The sequence below is a fragment of the Cygnus olor genome, chromosome 9 (genome assembly GCF_009769625.2).
Source record: "Cygnus olor isolate bCygOlo1 chromosome 9, bCygOlo1.pri.v2, whole genome shotgun sequence".
Lineage (NCBI taxonomy): Eukaryota > Metazoa > Chordata > Aves > Anseriformes > Anatidae > Cygnus > Cygnus olor.
Window position 1 is genome coordinate 12,010,150 of NC_049177.1, and position 24,730 is coordinate 12,034,879.

Here is a 24,730-nt window from a genome sequence, read left to right on the forward strand (position 1 = left end):
CCCGGAGCGCGAGCCCAGCGAAGCGGGACCAGGTGCAAGGATCAGGTCTGCGGAGAAAAAAACCTGCTGCTCTCCTCCAGGCACATAGCCACGGCATAAACAACAGGTCCAGACCAAGCGGGCAGGGAAAAGGAGCCAAATCTGCTTCTACAAATGCCCCCGATCTCACGTCTCGTCACACCAAGCAGAGCCCGCCTGTTGCCCAGGCTGCCAGCGGAGGTTTGGAGGTGGTTTTTTTTTTTTTTTTTTTCTGTTGTTTTTTGATTTAATCCTCCCCAGATGTCAGTGTTGAGATTCCCAGATAACATCAAGGAGGGGCATGGAGAAATGGAGGCTGCACTTTCATGAGAACTGGGGTTTATTTTGGCGCGCATCCCGTACACTGCCACCTGGCTACTCATTAACGGCCGCCCTGGCTAAGGGGGGGGGGGGGGCACATTTACAAGCTGCGGGGGACATGCTCGTGTGCGCTGGCCACTGCCCTTGGACATCGCTTCCTACCCAGGGGCTTTCACGGGACCTGCAGCCACCGTGTCTGTACCCGAGGAGGATGACAAACGACTCCCTTTCGCTGTTAACTCTGAAACTTAACGATGGCAGCAGAGCAGGGCACCCCACCGGGCCGGGGGAGCTGCTGGGGAGGGGAGGCTGATCTGGGAGCCACGCTCCGCTGTGCAGGGCAGCTGGTGCCTGCAGGAGAAGCAGCAAGCCTTCCTGGGGTTTGGTCCTGCCGTTGTGAGCCAGGGAATGCACCCAGACCATGGCATCCTCCGTGACCGTGTCCGCTGTCTGGTCCCCATCGCGTCCTGGGAGAAGAGCTGGGTCTCAGGTCTGCGTCCTTGGCTTTGGGGTGGCTCAGGGAGAGACGTGGCTGTGACAAAACCAAGGGCCGGCTGCTCCCGCTGCTCCTCGCAGCAACCCAGCAGTGTCCAAGCGTTGGACCCAGCGTTGGTCCCCGCTGGGAGGGCATTGTCCTGGAGAAGTGGCTGGGGATGTGCAAAAAGGGGACACTTCCAAGGGAGTGGAGCTGCTGGACATCTGTCCCCAGCCCCCTGCGCGGGCTGGGAGGTTTGGGGCAATGGGAAGCTCCCCATTGAGCCACCCCGAGCGAGGCAGGAGGCGCCACGGATGCAGCCTATGCCAGGGCACTGGCAGGACAGTCAGCAAGAAAGGGGGTGGCATTTGTGTCCAACCTCACCTCGTAAAACGGAAGCAACTCCTGGAGCCCCCCCCCCTGCCCCAAGCGTGTTAAATAAATACATAAATACAAACCCAGACGCAAAGTCCAACCCGGAGCTGGGGTTTGCTGGGGGCTGGCAGCTCCCCAGGGGGTCCCTCCTGGCCATTCCCACACCCCAACGCCTGCTCCCTCTCTCTGCCCTGGGCTCGTCCCAGGTCCCAAACGAGGTCTATCCCCGCACAACCTGCCCCACAGGCTGTGCTCTCCGAAGCAGCTTCCAGGGCTGAGAGCAAACACCACATTTGCATCTGCTTCAAAACAACCCAGAAAAGCTAGCCCAAGGCACGGAAAGCCTGCTCTGGTGGCAGCGAGGGAAGCAAGGGTCAGGATGCCATCTCCCTTGGGCTACGAAAATAAATAACTTCTCGGATGCGCAGGTCTGGTGGACAGAAAGCCAGTGCAGCAAAACACCAAGTGTGCTTCGAGAGGGTTACAAATAAATAAGTGAAGCTTGGTTTTTTTCTCATGAGCACGTTTGTTTGCAGCTCTGCGGGCGGAAGGGGGCAGTTATTTAAATTAAGGGAAAAAAACACAGTCCTAGCGCCGCTCCAGCGAACGCGCTCCTTGCACGCCCGGCTGCCTGTGCCCATCGCAGAAAATGCCCGTGGTGGCTGGGAAGGAGCCGCTGCGCCCTTCCCAGGGCAAAGCATCCCCACGGGGCTGGGGTGGCTTCGTCCCCCCACCGCGGTGTGGGGGCTGGGGGTGAGCGGGAGCCCCTCCTGCCCCTCGCAGCCCAGGTCTGCTTTCCAAGGCGGCGTTTCCAAAGCAGAGAGAGGGGTCAGGAGGGGTGTGGAGATGAAGGTTGCCAGCCCGCGGGACACCTGGGACATCTGGGTGCCTCTGGACTGCAGCTCCTTGCGCACGGGTTAATCTCGAGTTCGGTTTCTCCTCTTCAGGAAAAAGAAGCTGCTCTTCTGGGGAGGGCCCAGCAGCATTGGCACTTGGCTTTTATGTGTAATTTTGACCTAAAAATAAACGAAGAGCACAGATCGGCGAGCAGCTCCCAACCAGCTGAGGGGTGAGTCACGCTCTGGCCGGGCACTGAGCATCCCCTGGCTTGGGGGCCCCACAGAGCAACCCCAGCCAGCCCGCGAGGGAGCAGCTCAGCACCCAGGAGCAGGGGTATGGAGCCTCCCTGCACCAAGCCCCGGGAGCTGAGCCACCCCCGGCCCTGCCACCCCTTCCCCAAGGACTCACGGTGCAGGGGGGCTGCATCCAGGGCTCGCCATCCACCTGCATGGGCAGCAGCTTGGAGGTCCTGCAAGAGGGAGCGCGGGGTCACGCAGGTGCCAGCTTTTGCTGCCTGCTGGGCGCTCTGCCGGGACAGGGACAAATACCTGATGGTGACAGACGAGCACTGGGCCAACCTCCTCCCTGCGCTCTTCAGCCCCGTGTAGATCTGTCCCATCTCCATCGCGCCCTCCAGTCCTACCACCTCCAGCAGGTGGTCGCTGAGGTCTGCAAGAGAGGGACATGAGTTGGGGCCGAGCCGTCACATCCCTGCATCCACGCATGGGGCATCCCCTCTGCGCCTTGTTTGGCTGATGGTGGGGCCCTGGGGCAGCACCAGCCCCCAGGGATGTTCCCCAGGTGGCTAGCGAGAGCGTGCTCGTTTTTTCAAAGCGATTTAACATCAAGCCCAGTGCCAGAAAGCCCCCTTCTGGAGCTGGACTGCAAGCAGGCAGCGCTGGCCGGAGGAGGGCACAGCCAGCCATCTGCCTACAGCAGCAAAATACTGGGTCTGGCTCCAGAGCAGAGCCCACAGCAAAGCTCCTGCTTTGTCCCCCGGGTTTGGCAGGCTGCCTCCGGCCCAGGAAACCGTCCGAGTCTGAGCTCTCCAGCCTGAACCCGTCTGGCTTTCATTCATGGGCAGCCTGAGCGCTCCCGCACACAACCCATCCCCCCAAGCTCGCCCGAGCCCCCCTGGCCAATAGGCTCAGTGCCCCGTGTCAGGCAGGGAGCTCCCACAAAATCTTGAGAGCGTAAATCTCCCTGCCTGAAACAGTACCCGGGTCCAGGCACTGCGCCCCCACCAGCCCTTTGCACATTGGTGCTGGGTGTAACAAGGCAGAAGCTGCAAGACGCTGGCCGGGGCGCGGGCACGACGCTGGGCAGGGGGACGAGGCGGGCACGGTGCCTCCGGGGAGTGCAGGGCTGCTTTTTTCCCTCTGCCACTTGCAGGTGCCCTGGCTCCGGGAGCTGGAGCTCGCAGCTAACGAGCCGTTCCCGCAAGAAGCCAGCCAGGCTGATGGCACTGTGGCAGAGGGAAGCTTAAAAAAAAGCCTCTTGTGCCAGTTCTGCAGCTCTGCTTCCTGCCCCTCCTCAGCACGAGTGGCCCTGGAGAAGTGAGGCCGGGGTGGGCAGAGCCCCCTGCCCTCCCCAGCTCGCAGGGACCCCTCCCCGGGCACCCCTGGGCCCCGCCCCGCTCACCCTGCGCGCAGAACTTGAGCTCCTTGGCGTCAGTGACCACCGTGGCGTGCAGCTTCTCCGGCGCCTTCTTGCTCACCCGGTTGTAGCCGCGCTGCTTCTTGGTCTCGCCCCAGAGGTTGGAGCCGCCGTACATGCTCGGGATGTTGAGGACGGCGATGCCCTCCAGGGAAGTGGTGCTCAGGTCCAGCAGGGTCCCGTCGCACTGCCGGACACAAGACACCTGAGCAAGCAGGACCAGCCCGGCCCCACAAAAACCTCATGAGCTTCTCCAGCACGAGCCTCCCCCTTCCCCTCGCTCCACCCGAGCTCTGCAAACCCCAGAGTGTGGCTGTCCCAAGGCTAACTCCAAACAGTTCGCCTTGTCGGAAACTAGAAATGACTCTGGGAGGGGATTACAAGAAAGGTGACGGAGGAAAAATGTCAGTTTTTGGTGCACAGGCTGGTGTCTGGCACTTCACGCTCACACAGCAGGACTGATGGATTTGAAAGCGCCCTAAAAAGGGTGAAATATCTGGTGGCTGTGGCTGTCCTGCATGGCTGGGGGCAGCAGATGTGGCAACGCAGCCCTTCACTGCAGGTCTTGCGTTCAGGACGCCCAGCACATGGCATTTACCTCGTCCTCCACCAGGAAGGATGGAGCCTTAGGTCTGAAGAAACAAGAGCTCTTCTGTCTGCATCCCTCTGAAGTCAGGACTGCCGTAGGAAGCAGCCGTCTCTCACTTTCAACTCCATTTTCGCTAGAGCATCTGTATTTTCCTTGAAGCATCTGTATTTCTTTCCAAGCATCTGCTCCCTACCTGCTAGGCTACACTTCAGCAAACACCGGCACATTTTTCCCTGCATTTTGGTGATGTGAAGGAATTTCTGCTCCCTGTGTTGCTTTGCCAAAAGGAATGTGAGTTGGCTGATAAAACCCCGTTGCTGCTTTGACTCCTGTTGTTTTGCTTGAGCTGAGTGAAGGTTTCAAGCTTATTTTTAATACACTTTCTATAAGCACTCCTTAGTAGCTGAGCTTGCTGGCCGGCAGAGATGGCGCATACACAAGCGAGCATCTCTGTTTGTTCAGATCTCCTCTGCCTCCCGTCGTGTCAGTGATCTTATTTTTAGCCTTGCCGTGAAAGCAAAAGGCAGGAATCCTCTCCTGGTTTGCAAAAAATGCCTCTCTGAGGCTGGGTTTCACTTATTTCCCAACACATTTTAATAACACCACGACTTGTGGGACTGATGCTTCGAGCAGCGGACGCTGAGCAAGCGGTCCGCGATTCCTCGTGGGCGCTGCGGACGACGCACCCCGTGCTCCGGCCGGGCAGAGCCTCGCCCCCTCCTCAATCCCAGGTGTTAATTCCCGTGGGCTTTGAGCACCTCGTCCGCAGCGGCATCTCCGCGAGTCCATCGCGGGACTTGGGGGACGGCGCGGACACCTCCGTGGGTGCAGTCCTGCGGGGCTGCGGGCACGGGCACGCTGCCGCACACCCGCACCCTGGCGCGGGGCCAGCGAGCAGGAGCAGTTTCTCCCTCTGCAGCCCTCCTCTGTTTGCATGCCAGCGTGCTACAATGGGCTCTTTGAGCTGGGGCAGCTGACGGCGTGCTGGCAGCGACGCTGGAAGTAGAAATTTGCAGCTGGGGAAAAAGCAAATTCATTTCCAGGAGCTGTACCGCAGCGAGTGCCAATTTCCAAAACAAAACTGCCATTTCTCTGCACAGATGACAGTTGCCTCGGAGCTGGAGGGAGGACGGGCTGCTGCTACTTTCAACTTAAAAAGCTGCCGGGTTAACGCTTTCCTGCCAGCATGGCAGGGGCACTGGGAGCATCCTCCAGCAGCCGCTGGCCCTGGGGCTGGGGTCTCACCCTCCTGGGCACCCGCGTGCGTGGTGGTAGCAGCTGATGGGGCAGCGCGGGGCAGGAGCTCCTGCCCCGTCTCATCTGGAGGGCAGAGCCGGAGCCCTGCAGGATTTAGGAGGGGCTGGAGCTCCCCGTGTAGACACAGGCTTCAAAAGCTCTCTTCACATGTTCCTCGCACTCAGCAGCTCTCCTGGCCGCCCGGGATGCCCACGCCGCGCTAACAGCTCCGTGTGCAGCACGGCCAGACCCACAACAGCAACAGGTTTTTTTTGTTTGTTTTTTTTCTGTAGCCCTCAAGAATCAGTTCTGAAAGGGGGCATTTATGCAGAGATAAGGCGAGCCGGAAGTTTGCAGCAAAGCCCAGCACAAACCCCACCAATGCAAACTGCAAAATGACAGAGCTCTTAGCAACCGCTGGCACGCAGCGGTCCCTCCTCCCTCCTCTAATTAAAGGCTGTTTCCATGTAATCCAAAGACGGCTGTGAGCAGACACGGAGTTTACAGAGAGAATATTCCAGGCACACTCTCAAATTCAGCTGGAAGGGGAAAAATACAGGGCTATTCTTCTGCCTGCAGCTGGCTGGCCTTGCAGCGAGCTCCTCACTGGAGATGCGGGCTGTGTTTGAAGAGCAGCCGCCTCGCCGACGCACGGACTTTAACAAAATTCTTCCCTGGACGTGCCCAGCCCCCAGAGACCCTCCCCAACACGCTGCCGCTGAGCACATCCCACGGGAGCACTGAGGGCTGCTCGCTCGGCGTGCCAGCAAAGAGGGCAGGGGACGAGGGGACTTCGGCACAGGGAGCTGCTGAGGTGGGTGGCAGGTCTGTGGGATGCTTCAGCTTGGACAAGCGGGAACTCTTGCTCCTGCTCTTTGATAATTTAATGATTTGATTAATTAATTATTTTGATCATTATCAGCCTGGCTGCGGGGGTTGCAGAGGTTTGGGCCTTGTACACACCTGTCCCACAGGGGGACACCCGGGTCCTGCCACCACCCCGGGGTGTCAGAGCTGTCCCAGCACCCTTTCCCCGAAGCTCCAAAGACACCGACTGAGAGGCCTCGGCGAAACCTCCCGAAAAGCCCCATCTTCCCAGACGGAGCCAGGCCCCTTCCTGGAAACTCACCTCCACCTCGACATAGTCGTGGAGCTTCTTGCAGGTGGCAGCGAAAGTTTCTGACGTGCCGAACTCGAAGTACCACAGCTTGTTCTTCATCCTGGGGTGCAAGGAGCAGTGTGAGCATCCTCCCTGGTGGTGGCAGCTCCCCCCCAGCCCCGCAGGCAGCAGCGAGAGGGGCTGCAAGACCCTTTTTGGAGCCACCACAATGGGGACGTGAGCCACCCCGGCCTCCCCTGGCCTCCCCCAGTGGAGCCATTTCTGCGAAGCTCTGGCAGGACCGCGGCTAGCCGTGACCTGCTCCCTGCCCTGCCCTCGCCGCACGGCCTGCTCCTGCTGGTCCTGAATTCCTCGCTAATTACAAAGCGTGATGAACGCAAGCGGACGCGCCGCCGAGTTCGAGCAGCCTGCCATGTGAACTGCCCCGTCCCATGGGGAGAGGGGCGAGAGGAGCCTGCCCGTGGCGGTGGTGGGAGGGGAGGGGGCTCCGGCACGTCCCCTCGGCGCCAGGGGACACCGGGCAGCCCCACGGCGGCGGCAGGGCAGCCGGGCAGCGCTTACCTGCTGTTGAATTTCTCAGGGTGCTTTTCTCGCATGACGTGGAAGCGGTGGGCAATGGAGGCATCCTGCACGGAGAGGAGGGCAGAGATATCCACGGCATGGTAGTGAGAGGGCTGGGAAATAGAGCCCCCCCTCCCCGTATGCACAATGGGATGCGGGAGCTTGGTGCTTTGCCCCCAGCACGCAGCTCTCTGCGGGGCAGCCCCACTCGCACCACCCGAGGTCGTGCAGCCCCGGCATGGAGCCGGGCACCGCTCCAGCAGGACAAAGGGGCCTGGCTTTGGGATGAGGCTCCCAAGGCCGGCGGGCACCATTTTGGGGGTGTACGGGGGGTGCCCCACGCTGCCGCAGAGCCACACGTGGGCCTTGGAAGCACACGAGGTGGCGGCTTGTTAGAGGGGCTCAGGACCTCTGCGGGTACTTCCCATGTAACTGAGAGGGCAGCCTCGGCCAGGGCTGCTTGCGGAGCTTTGAATGGGCTCGTTAAGCAAGGCACAATTAGCACACTTGGCCTCCTTCCCTCCTCATGGAGGCTCCAAGTGGAAATGCTGCCGAGAGAGGGCGGGGGGACGCGGGGAAGCCCAAGGCTGAACCCAGCGCAGGGGCCATTTGCAACCCAAAGCCTCCCTGCCCACCACCCGGCACCCAGGAGCGGAGGAGGCGATGGGGAGCACAGGCCTGCTCCCTGCTCCTGCTTTCCCACATTGTGCTCAGCTTGGCTTTTGGGGGCTGGCCGCGATGGCACAGGGCTCTGGGGAGCATGGTGCTCCCGTCCCTTTGGGCGCAGCGAGGAGCCTGGGTCTAGCGGTGCCCTCACATAGGCAACACGGTGGTGGCACCCCCGGGCCCCTACCTGGGCAGCAAAGCACCAGAGGTGTTTTTAGCTGCCTCAGAACATTCTGGGGTTGAGTAGGGGGGTACAGGTGGTGGGAACTGGCATCCTGGGCTGCCTCGCTCCAGCTGAGGAGCATTTCCCAGGGGCTGAAGGATCACCCCAAAAGTCGCGATCCAGGCAGGTTTGGGGCTGTGGCTGTGCTGGGGCGCTCTGCTGGGCTCCTGCTCTGGCCAGCCTCGTTTGCGTGGCCCTGCTACTCACCACCCCAATAGAGAAGTAGTTGTTGATGATGCTGTACGGGACAGGGTCTCCGTTGGCCTCCTTGTCGCTGGGAATCACGTCTATCTGCCAGCGGTCGAGCATCACCTCAGTGCTGTGCTCGATGTCCTTCAAGACCTTCATCAGGCTGCCTCCTTCGTAGCCTGGACGGGACAGAAGAGGCCTTGGAGGAGGACGGAGGAGGGCGAAGGGGAGCAGAGCCGTGCTGCGTGGTTCTGGGGCTGGTGGGGGGGGCAGCAGCGAGGTGCTGCCCCGGGATGGCACCCCATGGGCACATGGGGGGGCACCCTTGGGCTGGATCCCCCCAGGGCAACGCTCGCACAGCCTCACCTCCTCCCCAGCGCAGGCACCTGGCCAGGTCATTGCCTGTCCCCAGGGGCAGGACAGCCACTGGCGGGTGCTTCAGCAGGTTCGCCTTGTCTGCAGAGCAAGGAGAAAGAGGTCTGGGGCAGCGCTGGAGGGTCAGCGCCCAGGCTGGGCTTGTTCGCTGCTCCTCCTGATGTCCCTCCTCACACCAGCAGAGCCCAGGGGCTGTTTGGAGTGACAGGGCCCAGGCACAGCTCTTGCGGGGGATACGGGGACGGATGCTCTGCAGGAGCCAGGCTACGTATCAGATGGTGTCCCCGCTGCTTGCTCACCTATGCAGTCCAGGATCCAGCCCACGGTGCCATCCCCTCCGCAAGCCAGGATGCGGAAATCCGGAGTGTCCCGGAAAAAGCTCAGCCTGGACGGAGCAAAGAGAGAAAGGCGGTCACGGAGCAGGGCAGGGGGGTGCCGGGGCGGGTTGGGGCGGCTGCCGGTCGCCGCGGCACCTCCATACCCGGGAGTGGGCCCGCCACGGTCCAGGTTGTACACCTGCCGCGGGTTGAGCAGGTAGTGAAACTTTCGGAGGACCCTGGGGAAAGAGAGAGTGAGGGATGCCACGGAGGAAAGTCCACATCTGGTGGCTGGGGCATCCCGACGGGACGCAGGCCCCGGCGGTGGGGCCAGGGAGGGATGCTGTCCCCGCACAGGGGCACACCTACCGCTCCCCTTGCCTTCCTCCGCTCTTGGGGTTCACAAACACCAGCAGGGGGTGCGTCCCGGGCCTGGGGCTGATCTGCGAGGCAGAAAGAAAGCACGAAGGCTGCAAACACCTGGCCCCCGCGGGGCCTGGCCCGGCAGGGCTGGCCGTGGCCCGGTGCTGGACCCTACCTGCAGACCTTGCCCGTCTGCCGTGGTGGCGTTGAACTTGAAGCTCTGGCTGTCCTCAGGGCTGGTGCCGGCCGGGGAGTCGCTCTCAGACCTCCGGCAGTGGGACTGCCGCTCCTGGGGGACAGGGCGAGGGGTGGGTGGGGAGGCCGTGGGGACAGGGCAGCGGGCCGGGCGTGGGGCCGTGGGGCCAGGCGGCCACGTACCAGGACCGCCGGGCAGATGTAGGAAGGCAGCAGGATGTGGTCCCGCAGCGGGCCCCCGTCGCATTCCGGCTTCACGTGAGAGGCGCATTTGTTGTGAAGCTGGGAGGCAGGGAGCGGCGTCACGGAGGTGGCGGCATGGTGCGGCCCCCCCCAGCCCGCCTGCCCCTGCCTACTCACAGTGACTTGGCACCAGACGCAGTGCAGGCCGGTGATGCCCTGGTAGCACTTGATGCTCTTGTGGCACCGGTCACACTTGACGGGGGAATTGCCCTCGATCCAGGTGTGCTGCATCACCTGCGAGAGGCGGGGGGGGGCAAGGGATGCTGCAGCCACAAGCCCTCCAGCCTCCCCTCTGGCTCTGTGGCTACCTCCTGGATTTGGGATTTGGGGGGGGCTGTCTCACGGGGTGCTGGCTGGCACTGCCCTTCCCAAAGCACCCCCCGGCACAGCCACAACAGGTCTCTGCTGCCCTGCGCAGCACACCAGGGCCACCGGCCCCCTCCAAGCACCTGCTCCCCTGCAGAACCAAGTCAGGGATGGGGCTCCCGATGTTGGGAACGTGCAAGAGCTGCAAACCCCAGGGAGAAAAAAAAAACAACAAAACATGCAAGACACTGGGGCAGGAGATGGAAAGGCCAAAGACATGCTGTGCGCCAGCCACCTACTCACATTGGTGTTTCTCTTGGACTTGGCGTAGGTGCTGATGCAGGAGGCGATCTCTTTGGACACGCACCTCTCGTGGACGGTGTATTTGCAGACTGGCAGGAGGGACGGAGGAGGCGAGCGTGAGCCTTGGGTGCCCTGCTGGGCGCCGGCAGGGATGGGGTGCTGGGACGTCCTGTGGACGTGACTTACAGGAGCAGCAGAGGCCCTGCTTGCGGACGCCCAGCAGCATGGTGCGGCAGAAGTTGCAGTACGCAGGCTTCTTGAAGTGCTTCAGCCTCCAAGCGTGCTGCCCGTCGTCCTTCACGTTCTGCAGGGCAACAGGGCAGAGTGTTTGTGTGGGGTCATTCCCTGCTCTCTTTCCCTCCCTGGTGTCCCCCCTGCACCCATGCTGCCCCCGGTGCTTGGCACATCTCCCCAGGGACATTCAGCTCCTGGCCTGGCAGCGGGGACACTTTGCAGGTGATGCCACATCTGGGGCCAGGGCACTGCCACCACGTGTCCGTCACCACATCACCCCCACCAGACACCAGCTCCCTCCTGCAAGCGGCTTCACGTCGTCTTTAATTTGCCGTGCAAAGCCGCTTGCTGAGCAGGGAGAGCAAATAAAGCCAGCTGAAACCCTCGCTGGATGAGCACATCTCTTAAATCTGGGCACAAATACTTCCCAGGACCCACTTAAGTGGGTTGAGTTTTCCTGCATTTAGATCTCCCACTTAAAATTCCCTGACGGCTTGAGTTTTCCTGCCTGAAAATCTGCCCACTCGCATCTCCATAGAAAGCAAACCCCAGAACTGGCAAAAAGCCCAAACTTTCCCTGCAAACTATCATAAGGTGTCCAGGGACTTGGATGCACCTTGAAGACATGAAGCTTGGCAGGACGAAAAAACGGGAAAGGGAAATAAAGAGGGTCGAAACCTCCCGAGCTCTGCTCTTGGGATCCCGCCCCAGCAGAGGGACCTGGCATTTTTTTGGGTGCTCGTCTCCTGGGTTACACATGCATGGAACTGGAGCACACTGCGATGGTGTGGAACAAAGCCAGGCCCATGTGGGCTGCCGAGGGGAGGCTGCCCTCCCGTGGCTCCTGGCGCCGCAGCCTTGCTCCACGCCGCGGCCTCCTCCAGGTCCTCTGAGAGGGCCCGGCGGCAGCGTGAGAGTGAGCCTCACCGTCTCCATGCCCAGCAGAACCAGCAAGGGGATGGTGGTCATGCCGCCCCGGATCCACTCCTCCAGCGTCACATTCCCGTCGTGGTCGTAGTCGATCTCCTCCATCATTTCCTTCAGGATCTGCGGGACGGGGAGAGGCAGTGGCACAGCGGTGCGGTGTGCGGCCCCGAGTCCCCCCAGGCCCCAGCTGGGCACTCACGGGCTTCAGTTCGGTGGAGTCCCACTCCAGGTACTCGGCCACGTGCACCATCTGGTTGATGATACGGTCCAGCTCCTGTGCACGGGGACACGGCCATGCCAGGAGGTGAGGGGCAGCTGCAGGCCTTAGAGGCTCTGAGGCGCCCAAGGCTGCCCTGGGCACAAGCCCACGCAAGCTGCAGGCTGGCAGCACCCCAGCTCTCGGCAGGGAGCTGCTTTTTGCTTGGAGAACCCACCCCAAAAACTGCAGTGGGTTATCCATTGGAAAAACCACCCTGGCAAAACAAGGGGTTTTGAGGGAAATACCCACAGACAACAGAGAAAACATCACTTTTGTTGTTGTTGTTGTTCTTTTTTTCTTCCCTGTGCACTAAAATTCCTTTTTTCAAATACCGGCACCTGACTTGGAACCAGAATTGGCCATGGGTGAATATTTTTTAGCTGCTGCTAGATGCTGCAGAGCAGGAGCACGCTCTGTGACTTTGGGCCCCTCACTACAAGAAGGACATCGAGGCCCTGGAGCGTGTCCAGAGCAGGGCTACGAAGCTGGTGAAGGGCCTGGGACACAAGTCCTGTGAGGAGCGGCTGAGGGAGCTGGGGGTGTTTGGTCTGGAGAAGAGGAGGCTCAGGGGAGACCTCATTGCTCTCTGCAACTGCCTGAAAGGAATCCGTGGGGAGCTGGGGATCAGCCTCTCCTCGCAGATAACCAGTGATAGGACCAGAGGGAATGGCCTCAGGTTGTGCCAGGGGTGGATCAGGCTGGAAGTGAGGAGACATTTCTTCTCAGAAAGAGCGGTCAGGCATTGGGACGGGTTGCCCAGGGAGGAGGTGGAGTCACAGTCCCTGGGGGTGTTCAAGGAAAGGTTGGACGTGGTGCTTGGGGACAGGGTTCAGTGGGTGACATTGGTGGTAGGGGGGTGGTTGGGCCAGATGGTCTTGGAGGGCTTTTCCAACCCTAACGATTGTATTGTACTGTATTGTATTGTATTGTATTGTGTCCTGTCCTGTCCTGTCCTGTCCCATCCCATGACTCACCCTGCCTTCATCCTCTGTGCCACTAGCCTGCCCTGCACCAGCCCACCTGCGCCTGTGGAGAGGACACCCTGCATCACCCCAGGCTTCTCCCCTCTGGCTTACCGAGCTGTCCAGGATGCCATTCCCGTCGGTGTCATAGAGGCGAAACATAACTGAAGGGAGAAGAAAAGCCATGGCAGGTTGGACCTGTCTCATGGCCCCACACGCCCTGGTGCCCCACACCATGTGCTTCTGCCCCTTCTTTTCCTTGGGGAAGGGTCTGAATTTCCATCAAGAGGGAAAGATAAATGTATGCCAGGCCACACACCTACCCGTGGGGCTGCTGCAGCCAGTGCCCATGCCTTCCTCCAGGATCCTGGTGGGAAGGGTCACGGCCAGACCCTGCTCAGCATCCCTCAGTGCCCACAGCCATCACCAGCCCACGCTGGTCCCACCTGGGACAACCTTCAAGCCCAGTTAAAGTTCCCAAATACCTGTTGTCAGGTCCCCAGCCCCCCCGCGGCGGCATTAACCCAGGGAATACCAGGGAATAAAACTGGGGTGGTGGTGGCGGACAAAAGCAGGGATCACGAGGGTTTAATTCTAGCCCCGCATTTGTTCTCCAGCCCTGCAGCCCCGCAGGCTTGCAGCCAGCCTAGCTCCGGTCCCCAGCAGAGCGCGTGGCACACAGCCCACCCTGCAGTGGCTATTGGCCATGCCTTCATCAGTTAATTACAACGCCACGTCTGAAACGATCCGTCGGTGTGATCAGCAGCAAATACCTGCACTTCACTTTCTCCCTCTTCGAAATATTGCTCTTTTTTGGGAAAACATCCCGTGGTCTCATCTTTGCCACGGCCTGGCCTGGGGCAGGAGTGACAGGAGAGGAGGACGCAGCGTGTCTGGCCCTTGCACCTCCTCCAGGAACCAGTCCCCCCAGTTCCTCCCAGTTCACCCAGTAACTGGCAGCCTGCGGCCCCCGGGGTCCCACTTACATTCCAGCTTGTCCTCCGCCCGTCCCCTCTCCAGCAGGGACAGGTAGCAGACGATGTCCTTCAAGTAGACCACCTGAGCCAGGGAGGCTGGGGGGTGCAGGGGGGCAGCTTTCAGGGCACTGTGGCTTTTCCGGAGGCTGAAGGGCAACCTCTTCTCCGAGCTCCTCGAGCCTGCGGGCAGGGAGGGAGGGGAGAGAATTAGGGCTGCACATTCAGGAGGGGGCTGCGGGATTCTCTGGGGTGCTCCGCAGGACTCAGGTGGCATGGGGGGACGTGGGGCTGAGTGATGACACCTGTCCCCGGGGAAGGGGACAACCTATGCTGGCACTGCCGGTGTCACCCGCAGCAGATGGACGCTCGCTCCCAGCACAGCAGTGAGTCACTTCGTTAACACCTCTCTCCCTAGGAACTGCTGCCAGGTAATTAAGACATTGAGTGGCAGCGGCTCTGTGGCTCGGGACCGGTGGCATCGGTGTGCAAAGCACAGGTATTGAGGCCCTGGGGAGCCGCCCGGTTGGGAAAGTCACCGCCGCTGCCCCGGGGACACCACCAGCAGCGTGGGGATCCCGCAGGAGCCACCCTGCCACCCGTCCCCTGTGCAGCCCTGGCCGAGCTCACCTGGTGACTGTGGGCTGAGCAGGGAACCTGAGGAGACCTTTGAAGACCCGGAGGAGTTGTGAGCAGAGGGGGTGCCAGTGGTGGACTTCTGGGAGGATGACCGGGACCAGCTGGGCGAGGCGTTGGTGATGGATGCTGGGCTCAGGGACGCCGGTGGTGGCTCGGCCGTGCTGCCGTGGCAGCCCTTGGGCTCAGCCGCGTGCCGCCCGAGGGCACTCAGCAGCGTTTTCCCATTGATCCCTGCAAAAAGGATAGATCCCCATGGGCGTGGGGCACCTGTCTGCCTCCCCCACTAGACCTGTCCTCCAGGAACCCCCTGCCCACCCGGCTGCCGGCCACTAGCCACCACGTCCTCTTTGCTTGCCCACAAGTGGGCTGGCATCCTGGCCTGGGGCTCACTGGGGGTCCCGCACCATGGCTGCCCCCCACCCTCTGGCACGGCTGGTGGCTCCCACCGTGTCCCTGAGGGAAGGACCACCGCTGTGCAGGGGGCTGACACATCCTTCGCGTGCACCAGGGGAGGCTTTTCTTATCATTTTTGCAGTTTAAATAGCTCTCAGCAGATGTCTCCACAGGCTGCAAATCCGCCAGGCAGGGGACGGAGCCATCGGGTCGGGTGCTCAGCCCCCAGCCAACGACCCCACTCTGCACGGGGGCCGCACACCTCGTGGCCACCGGCATCGGTACCTGTGACAGGGGCACAGGCCACCTCGGTCTGGATGGAGATGCCAGCATCAAGTGACTTTGGCTCTGAACGCGTGGAGGAAGTGGAGGAATAAGTGCCACGAAGCCCTCTGGGTCCCCCATCCCGGGGAAAGCCCCATCCTTCCTGGTGCAGAGCAGGGCTGGGGGGAGCCGATGGCACAGATCCAGGCTGTGGCAGCCCTGCTGGGGCTGGACCCAGTGTCCCCACCGCGGCCCCTGCCCCTGTGCCACCACAGGGACGGCGTTGCCCCCCTGGGCACCCAGCAGCAGGGGCAGAGCCGGCTCACCGAGTGCACCAAACTGAGGGACGCCGGGGCTCTGGCGCTGGGCCTCGGGGGATGCCTGGCATATCTTCCGCTTGAAGGATGTGAAGAGGTGCTGGCAAAGCTCCTCGGGCACCTCCACCTCCAGGTAGGTCTTCATGAAGAGGCGAAAGCCCTCGTAGTCAATGGGCTGGGGAGGGCAGAGGGGAGGCTGTGGGGGAGGCCCAGGGCACGCGGCTGGGGCAGAGCCCCTTGCCCTCCCTGCTGCCGTGTGTGGGGTCTCCTCCACAAACCGGCCTCCGCGCCTGCTGCCTCCCCAGCACCCAGCTTCCATGGGGCAGGCCTGGGGGCAGCCCCCAGTGCTGGGCACCCACAGACGCCCCCTCAGGCACCCACTGGTGGCAGCGGGCAAGGACCGCCACGGCGAGGCCCAGAAGAGCCCGGAGGTTTAACAGAAGGGGAGAAACGTTCCCCCCGTGCCGCCTGGGACCCCCCTGGCCCTGCGCACGCAGTGCTGGCGGCTGCAGGAGCGCAGGATGCGAAGGGGCCCCAGGCTGCCCACGTGCTGGGGCCATGCTAGGACTGGTGCCACCAGGGCTGGAGGCATTTTTGGGGACAGCACAGAGAAATCTCCTTTTGTGGCATCCTGGAGTCCCACCGTGAGCTTAAATAGCCGGGTAGCTCGGCTGCCCCTCCTTGCTGCATTCAGCCTGCCGATTTCCTCATTTCACCTCCTTTCTAGTGATTACGGCCCCTCTGAAAAGGCTCTGTCATGCTGGCACACTAACGACTCTCTAAAAGCACCTCTTGGAAAAAATAACCCTGGCCTTCCCTTGGCAAGTGTGACAAGGTAGAGGGCCTGCCGGGTCCTTGCATTGGCAACAGCAAAATAATTTGCTCTGGGGGAAGTGTATGTAAGCGGTTAGAGAAAGTAAACCCCCTCCCTGCCTCTGCCTGGCAAGGAGATGCCCCAGAATGATGCAAGGGTCCATGCAGTGCTGAGACTCAGTGGCAGGGGGTGGGATAGGGTTGGGGGGCCAGCTGAGGAGCCGGGGGCTCCCTGCAGCATCTCCTGCGTTGGCACGGCCGAGCAGGCCGGAGGGAAAAGGGCCGTACCTGTTCGGGGTTGTACCTCGAGAGGACGCCATCCCCGTGGAACTCCTCCAGGACATCCTTGAGCTTCTTGGTAGAGTCTGGGGAGACAAAGACATTGCACTGAGCAGGACACCAGCAGGTTCCCCATTGCCCCCAGACCGCTGGCAACAAGTTTCCTTGCTGATCCACAATTTCTGGAACACCAGGTCCCCTACCTGCCTGGGCAGGGGCCACCTGTGCTGCACTTTTCTCTCTTTTGGAGGGGCGCAGTGTGCTGGAGGGCTGCCCCGCCGCCTGAAACCCTCCCCCAAGCATCCCATGGCAGTGCAAAGCCCTGTGAGCAGGACCTGCCCTCCTAGCACCACTGCCAGGCACCCATTTCATGGGCACTGATCCAGGACTCGGGACAGGCACATGCTGGGGATGGTGGTAGGGCCAGGGAGCGGCGTGGAGGCTCTGAGGGCTGAGGAGGACCCCAGGGAGCTCCTGGGGCGGGTTGGGGGTCGTCTGAGGTTGGCCCCGTTCCCATGAGACACCCCAGTTCGCACCAGTGTCGGGAGGGGGTGCTGTGGGAAACGCCGCGTTCGCACCTCACGCCTCTGCCCTGGGGAGGGGGGAAGGAAGGCTCCTCCACCACACTCCTGCCCTTCGGACGGCAAACGCACCTCTTTTTCTAGGAAAGAAAAAACTTCTGCACACTTGAAAGCTGTGCCGACATTCAAAACATTTCCATTTCCATGATTAGCCCCTTGTGGATCGCACAAGGGTGGCAGAGCGATGTCTGGAGAAGGGAAGGATATTCACAGTTGTACAAAACACCAGCTCCTTCTCCAGCAGCGCCTATGGAGCTGCCGCCAGGCACGCTGCAGCCGCCCCCTGCTTGCCGAGCGAGTCTCGCTTGCCAAACTTTGATCAACCAAACGAAGACGTTGTGCATGGACTCGGCATTACAGATGGTGTTTTATGGTCTGTGATTAAATACCGCAGAGCCTGCTCTCTGAAGAGGCAGGACAAGATGCCGGCGGTGCTGCCGTGCCTCCCTGCCTGCAGCCCCATCCTGCTCGGGGTCAAAGCCCCGCTGCTGGCACTGTGCTATGGCCGCACAGGTGGGAACGTGGTGGGCACATGGAGGGATGGGAAGGGAAGGGAAGGGAAGGGAAGGGAAGGGAAGGGAAGGGAAGGGAAGGGAAGGGAAGGGAAGGGAAGGGAAGGGAAGGGAAGGGAAGGGAAGGGAAGGGAAGGGAAGGGAAGGGAAGGGAAGGGAAGGGAAGGGAAGGGAAGGGAAGGGAAGGGAAGGGAAGGGAAGGGAAGGGAAGGGAAGGGAAGGGAAGGGAAGGGAAAGGAAGCGAAGGGAAGCGAAGGGAAGGGAAGGGATGCAGGGGCACCTGGGCAGGCTGAGAGGTGGGCCTGGGCCTCTGCTCTGCTCTTGTGAGACCCCACCTGGAGCCCGGCACTCAGCTCTGGGGCCCCCAGCACAGGAAGGACATGGACCTATAGTACAAGTCCTACAGAGGAGGCCATGAAGATGAGCAAGGCGCTGGAGCACCTCTGCTATGGAGCCAGGCTGAGGGAGCTGGGGGTGTTGGGTCTGGGGAAGAGAAGGCCCCGGGGAGACCTCACAGTGGCCTGCCAGGGCCTGAAGGGGCTGCAGGAAAGCTGGGGAGGGACTGTGTGTCAGGGGGTGTAGGCATAGGACAAGGGGGAATGGCTTTAAACTAACAGAGGTTAGATTTAGGTTAGATGTTTGGAGGAAATTCTTCATTCAGAGAGTGGTGAGGCCCTGGCTGGCCCAGGCTGCCCAGAGCAGCTGTGGCTGCCCCATCCCTGGCAGTGACAAGGCCAGGCTGGGTGAGGCTGGGGGCAGCCTGGGCTGGTGGGGGGGTCCCTGCCCAGGGCAGGGGGCTGGAATTGGATGGGCTTTAAGGTCCCTTCCAACCCAACCCATTCTGTGATTCTCTGATAGTATAAATGTTATGAGGCTCACGATTTGCTCTCTGCAAAAGCAAAACTCCTTCTCTGCAAAAGTAAAATTATCACAGAGGGCTGGCAACCCGAGCTGAGCTGTGGAGCAGCTCTGCATGTTTGGGAAAAGCCCGCCTGCTTTCCTTGCTGGCATTTCATTTTGCTCACGAATGTGGGAGCCTTTGGAAGGATGGAGCCGAGCGCACGTCTGCGCTGCTGCATCCCACGTCGCGGGCGCTCTGTGGGAAGGGGTCCGCAGCGCTCCCGGATGCGGCAGCACCAGCTTCAAGGGTCCCCTCCCCACTGCAAGGTGGTGACGGGGCCCTTTGGTTCCTTCAAAGCAGCTCCGCTCTCATCTCTCACTACCTTCAGTGGGGGTATCTGGGGTTTTCTCCTTCGTGCCATCATGGGAAGGTGGCCAGGGTGGAGCTTCCCTTGAAACCGGCAGACCCCTGTGGCAGACCCCTGTGGGTGACGTACCCCGCCAAGCCCCCTGAACCCCGACTCCATCCAAACAGACCCAAACCCCGCAGGAAAAATCCCCAGATGCTTAAAAACACGGGCAGGGAGCCGAGGGGCGTCAGCCAGTCCCTGCGGCCAGGGCTGGGTGCCGCGGGGAGCCGCGGTACTCACAGTCGGTGTACTGCTGGAGCTGGGCGAACTCGGCCGGGCTGAGCGAGATCCAGCCCCCGTCACTCATCGTGGGGCACGGCGGGGCCACCCCACGGCCACCCGCAACCGCACCAGGAGCTGCCCAGGCTCACATCAGCACTGCGGTGGGCTCCGGTCCCGTGGGCAGCAGATCCCAAGGCTTCAGAGCAGCCGCCGCAGGAGTGCCTGTCCAGCAGCCTCCTCCCTGGGGTGGTAAAGAAAGAGAGGCCGGTGTCAGTAGTGCTGTCCCCACAGCTTACGTCTTTCCTCCTGGCTCCAGCTCTCTCTCCTGGGGGAGAAACAGCCACAGTTACGGTCACTGGGGCTGGTGAGCTTGGAAATAGGGGGTACAGGTGCTTTCCCATCTGGGAACCCATGGAGGGGTGGGATCCATGGAGGCAGAGCGTGGGTGCACGGAGCTGGAGCCCAGCTCCTCGCAGCAGCCTTGTCCCTGCTCCTGGCACCTGGAGGATGCGGCTCTGTGGAGGTCACAAGCTGAGGAAAAGGCAACTGCTGCAGGCAGGAAAAGGAGCTGGACGTCCATCGGGCACGTGGGGATGCTCGGGGTGGACAAATGGAGGCTCGCTGGGGAACATCACCCATGAGCATCCTCTCCCCAGCAGCGATCCCGAGGCACCGTGGCACTGCCAGCTCCCTGACCCGCTGCTGGCACCAAGCACCCAGAGCTTGCACCTGGGACTTGTCCTGCTTGAGAGACTGCCACATGTGAGGGGGATTCCCAAGGCAATGGGAACAACATGGGAAATGCTCAGTGATATAAGCCCTGGTGCCCCTAGCTGGAGTTTTCCCATCAGCAATTTCCAGAAAATTTAACACGATACAAGCAGAAGGAACAATGCTGTTAATTACAAAAGACAAAGCTCATGATGCCTGGAGGGCAGAAGATGTGAATGAATGTGGAAATTCACAAATCGCATCTCCATCTACAGGGCTGGTGCTGGCCTTTAGCCGGCTCCTGCAGCTGATCATCATTTCTAATGAAAACCCGTGTTAAAAATTGGGTGCGGGAGAACCCGCAGGAAGAAAAGTGCTAGGAAAAGCTGTGCCACGGAGGAAATGTCAGAGGGCTTCAAACGAAGTGACAGACTCCAGCCGATCAATTTGCAGGCTTCAAAATTTATTAGCTTCTTCACTTAACTGAATCAGCTGCTGAGATCTGGGGGGAAATGTCAGCATCCCGGGGACACGCAGACGGCCCTCGAGACGATTGTTCTTCAAGGAGCAGACAGGAGCAATTAGATCTCAGTTTTAGGGCCAGCTCCCTGCTCAGTGCTGGCTGCGGGGTCAGGAGTAAGTGGATAAAGCAGAGCAGGGGCTGCCTGGGAATAGTTTCCCAGACGCCGGAGCGAGAGCTACCTGCACGTCTGGGAGACACAAACCAGAGCCTGGTGTGGCTGGCACCCACCCGTGGCACACGTTTGCTGGAGCTGAATGAGCCTGACAGGCAGAGGTGCTGGCAGCCAGGAGCTCCAGCTTGGAGCAAGCCCTGCTTTGCTGCTGGACCTCCGCAGCAGCCCTGCAGAGGGCAGGGAACAGTCACTGCCACAGCGATGGAGTATTAAACACGCTGAGTACGTGCACATTGTCATCCCTTCGCTTCAATGGACAGCGCAGGTGTCAAGACTTTGGGATGCTCGAATGGTATGAGCAAGGCACTTGGGGCTTTGGGAAGCAAACGAGGTTCTGGCCACTGTGGCAGAGAAGAGAGCAGCTTTCTGGAGAAGCCCCTGCAGCTCGTCGCCTGCGGAGGCACTGGGTTGTGCCTGGGGCACTGGGCTCCCCCAGCCCCTTTCCCTGCTGCTGCTTCCCCCTCCACTACAAGAAGGGGCCGAGGCGGAGACAAAGGGAGGGGACACATCTGTCCCCCAGGGAAACTTCTTATCCACGGGGCCACCAGGCTGACAGGACCGCAGCAGGGTCTGGGGGCACTGGTTTAGGAACCCCTGCTCTTTGTCCCCTGGGCTTGGCAGGGCATGACGCTCGTGGGGCTTCTTCCTTCTGGCTACAGAAAGCTGCCCGCACAAGCACCATTTTTCAGGGATCTTCACCCCAGGGTGAAGCCGAAATGTTGTGTCTGAACACCTCCAGGACGAGGTGTCTGTCGCGAGGTGCCCCCGAGGCTGGCTCAGGAGAACACAGTCTGTCAGAAATCCTCCGCGAGTGCAAACAGGCTTTCTGTTTCCAGGCAAACGAGCTGTTTAGTTGGACCAGAAACTGTTTTATCTCAAATTTATACAAGGAGAGGCTGAGAGAGTCGAGCTAGCTCAGTGTACAGAAGGAAAGGCAAAGGGGGGGGATCTGCCTGCTGCCTCCAGCTCCCTGGAGGAGCAGAGCTAGGGCTGCCCGTCCTCGGGACGCTCACTGCTGGTTGGGCTGTGGCCCTGGGACAGGCACTCCCCCCTTCCCGGAGGTCTGGGGCTTTGCAGAAAAATTCAGTTTACACCTCAACCTGAACCCTTCCTTGCCTCTGGAAGTACCAAAACTCGCCAACCCAGGACCGTTGCCAGTCACAGCCTGCAGACAGCCCTGCGCTCCCGCGATGGGTGGCAGCAAAAATACCTCTTGTTCCTTTTAGTGAGAGGTTGTGGGGCGCCACGAAGCAATGCAAGAAAAGCAAAGCAAAGAGGAGCTAATTGGGCCGTCCCCAGGGGCTTTCCCCCAGCAATTTCTGGAATAACAAATGCCACTTCTGGCATGTCAGCCGTGGATTTCAGGAAGGGCAGGAAAAAGCCTCCTTAGGAATCCAGCTGCTGCTTATTTGGACGGCCTCTGAATTGTCAGCAGCAAATTAGGCGATATTAAATCAAATCTGCCTCTTCCTAAAAATAGCACCCTCGCTGGGGTTACAAATAATGCTGGGCTACCCTTGCTGTGAGTGCTTCTTGGGACACGCTCCCTCACCCCCTCCGTGCCGCACTGGGGCGGCCGCCTCGCCTCGCCTCCTCCACAGCTGCCTGCAGGGCTCCTGCCTGGCCCCACAGGGCCCCAAACGCTCAAGCCCCTGGCGGAGATGCCAGCGGGGCCTCATCCTGCTAACCCCGAAGCTGAGCCCGCTGGCTGGAGCCAGGCATGCCCCGGCAGCCAGTCCCCGCAGCATCGCCTCCCAGGACACAGGCGGCGCGGGTTCCCGCAGGGATGGCATTTTCCAGCCTGCCCAACCCATCTTTTTGTACAGACCATCCTCTGCTTGTGGTGCGCTGGAGAGAGGCCCCTGGGGCAGGGGGTGGGGCGTAAATCGCTTCTGTCCCACTGCAGCAAACAAAACCCGACCAAGTCACGCTCCAAGTATTTTCTGCGATCACACGAGAATGCACTCTCCGCGTTGTGCCAGCCTTGCCACGACCAGCCCGGGCAGACACGCTGGATGGGCTTTTCCCCTTCTGCCTTTCCGCAGCTCCCTTGTGATGGACATTACCCTTTCCTTTCCCCACGTGCAGCCAGTGCCGCTGCTGTCTGGCCCCACGCCGCCACCAAAACGCACGTGCGGGGTCGAGCACCCTGGTACGGAGCCGTGCTGGCATCACGAAGGGCTAGACCCAGCACGAAGGGCTAGACCCGGCACGGCGTGCCCAGCACCACTCACGCAGCTCCTTTCGGTGCACTGTGCCAGCTGCCCACCGCTCCCCCTGCCCTGCCTTGCCCCCTGCGCTCTGGCAGGGGCGCCCATCGGCGTGCAGCCTCAAATCCCTCGTCCATCCCTACACATCTGCCGGCAGCACCCGGCCGGGCCTCCACACCCGCCTCCCGGCCACAGCGCATCCGTCCCTGGCGGCTTGTACGAAAAGCAGGCGACGTTTCGTTAAGGGATGCTTCCCCAGCCCTGGCTGCTGCGTTCAGAGGAGCGGCAAAGCTGGGGAGGAGAGCCACCCACCGCCGTCGCTTCCCGACTTCTGCCTTTTTCCAGAATAACTTCCCTCGCTGAGTTAGGAGCAGCCTGGATCCGAGCTCGGATGCTTTTTGAGCAGGACACTTCCCAGGTCCCGGGCTGCCTGTGTGCAGAGGAGCCTCCTGCAGAGACAGGCGGTGAAGCAGGTGCTCAGCACCCCCGGCCCCATCAGCTCGCCCGTCCCAAACCAAATTCCCACCGCGGGCGCAGGAAAACCCAGCTGCCTCCCCCAGGGAACCCCACGGCACAGAGTCCCATGGGCTCGCCACACCTCGCGTGGGAAAACACCGCTCTCCGGGAGCTCGGAAATTGCTCCTTCTCCCCTTTCATCCCCCAACACAACCTGAAGAACAAGTTGCGGGCAGCCTCCTTCCCTCGGCCAGACTCGCCGGGCGCCTCCTCGTCCTCCTGCCCTCCACGGCAAGCAATTTTTGCCTGACGAGGAAGGCACCGACGGGCTTTTCTGGCCTGGCGACGCGGAGGAAGGGCTGACTCAGGCTGCGTCCCCAGCGAGGCGTGCGGCTCGGTGGCAGCGCTGAGACCCGACGCACCTCCAGACACCGGTGGAGGCGCGGTGGCACGGAGCCTCCTCGGGCATCACCGGGCTGCCTCGAAGGCTCGCTGGCAGCCATCTTCTCATCCCCTGGGGACAACGGGATGCTGCCCCGTCCCCGCCCGGCCTTTCGGTGCCCCTCTCCCCCGGCCCCACCCCGTGCCCCCGGTCCCCCCACGCCCGGGGGAGCCCGGCTCGGTCCCCTCGCACCCGGCCCCCTTCGAAGCCAGCCGGGAGCCCCGGGACGGGCTCGGGGACGGCGGGGGCTGGGGGCTGCCCCGGGGGGTTGCCGCGCTCCCCCCTCCCGGCTCGGGGCTCCCGCCGCTCCCCCCCGAGCCCCCGGCCCCGGGGCCGCCCGCGGAGCCTTACGTGGCGGCGAGGCTGCGGCGGGCGAGCGGGGCCATCGGCAGGACGGCGGCGGGGGGGCTCCGGAGCCCGGGGGGGCGCTCCGGTGGCGGCGGCGGCGGCGGCGGCTCCGGTGCTGCCGCCTGACAGCTCGGCGGCCCCCTCGGAAGGTGGAGCCTGGCCGCGGGGCCGGCCGATGGGCGAGGAGGGCCGGCACCGAGCCCGGCCTGCCCCGCTCCGCCCGCCGGTACCGGAGAGCGGCGGGCGGGGGGCGGAGGAGGGCGGCCCCCGCCTCGCCCCCGGCCCGGCCCGGCCCGGCCCGGCCCGGCCGCCCCTCGACGGCGGTGCCCCGCTGCGAGCCCGGCTCCGGCTCTCGGCCCTGGGGGGGTTTCGTGGTCCCAGGAGCCGTGCCCCGCACCTCGGGCTCGTCCCACCCGCGGCCAAGGGGGCTCCTTCCCCAGGGCCGGAGCGAGCCGCGGAAAGCAGACAAACAACACAAAAAAATTGCCCGAAGAGATAAAAAGCGGTTTTATTTTCTTTCCATGACGCGGCTGCCCTCCTGCTCGGGGGCGACACTATTTCAGGCATGTCTCTTATTTGTGTTTCTCTAAATTTGTGCTAATTAAAGATGCACGCAGCTCTCCCCCTTCGAAAAAAAAAAAAAGCAGGGCGGGGGAAGGGGACCCACGGCTGAGCCCGAACTTTCTTGAGACAGACAGGCAGAGAGGAGCAGGGTGACAGCTCCGCCTGGGCTCTGCACCCCGTCACGTCCCCGCTGGCTTGCTGACCTGCCCGAGCGGGTGAAATCCTTGGGGGAAGGCTCAGCTGGTGGACACAGAGCCCTTATCCCCCGAAGGACCGACCGAAATGCTGCACCAGCTGAAGCCTTGCC

General features: G+C 61.8%; 1 protein-coding gene across 4 annotated transcripts; it reads right to left on the minus strand.

Annotated features, from left to right (window-relative positions):
- Nucleotides 1-228: 228 nt before the first annotated feature.
- On the minus strand, nucleotides 229-24,019 carry LOC121074760 (diacylglycerol kinase beta-like). 4 transcript variants are annotated; one of them, XM_040567250.1, is made up of 26 exons: nucleotides 23,863-24,019; nucleotides 19,016-19,238; nucleotides 16,442-16,518; nucleotides 15,359-15,515; nucleotides 15,045-15,107; nucleotides 14,358-14,597; nucleotides 13,740-13,910; nucleotides 12,868-12,917; nucleotides 11,732-11,806; nucleotides 11,533-11,652; nucleotides 10,558-10,675; nucleotides 10,372-10,460; nucleotides 9,880-9,996; nucleotides 9,703-9,801; nucleotides 9,500-9,613; nucleotides 9,331-9,404; nucleotides 9,126-9,200; nucleotides 8,944-9,029; nucleotides 8,636-8,725; nucleotides 8,288-8,448; nucleotides 7,192-7,256; nucleotides 6,640-6,730; nucleotides 3,671-3,872; nucleotides 2,578-2,698; nucleotides 2,438-2,498; nucleotides 229-2,205 (listed from the first exon to the last, which is right to left on the minus strand). In XM_040567250.1, exons 2-26 carry the CDS (start codon nucleotides 19,080-19,082, stop codon nucleotides 2,107-2,109), a joined length of 2,682 nt encoding a protein of 893 aa, XP_040423184.1. In that variant the 5' UTR covers nucleotides 19,083-19,238; nucleotides 23,863-24,019; the 3' UTR covers nucleotides 229-2,106. The 4 variants fall into 4 exon arrangements, with proteins under 4 accessions (XP_040423184.1, XP_040423180.1, XP_040423181.1 ...); XM_040567246.1 differs by lacking the exon at nucleotides 15,045-15,107 and having other exon boundaries at nucleotides 15,350-15,515; nucleotides 23,863-24,017; XM_040567247.1 differs by lacking the exons at nucleotides 9,126-9,200; nucleotides 15,045-15,107 and having other exon boundaries at nucleotides 15,350-15,515; nucleotides 23,863-24,017.
- Between the last annotated feature and the right edge of the window lie 711 nt (nucleotides 24,020-24,730).

Bases quoted from the DNA above. Each gene is read 5' to 3' on its own strand.
- LOC121074760 (XM_040567250.1), bottom strand. From the start codon at position 19,082: ATGAGTGACGGGGGCTGGATCTCGCTCAGCCCGGCCGAGTTCGCCCAG. The intron at 9,201-9,330 runs GTAGGTGTGCCC...CTCTTTCCCCAG, and splicing joins GGAGGAAGGCAAGGGGAGCG to GGTCCTCCGAAAGTTTCACT. The intron at 8,449-8,635 runs GTGAGGCTGTGC...TGTCCCGTCCAG, and splicing joins GTGCCTGCGCTGGGGAGGAG to GCTACGAAGGAGGCAGCCTG.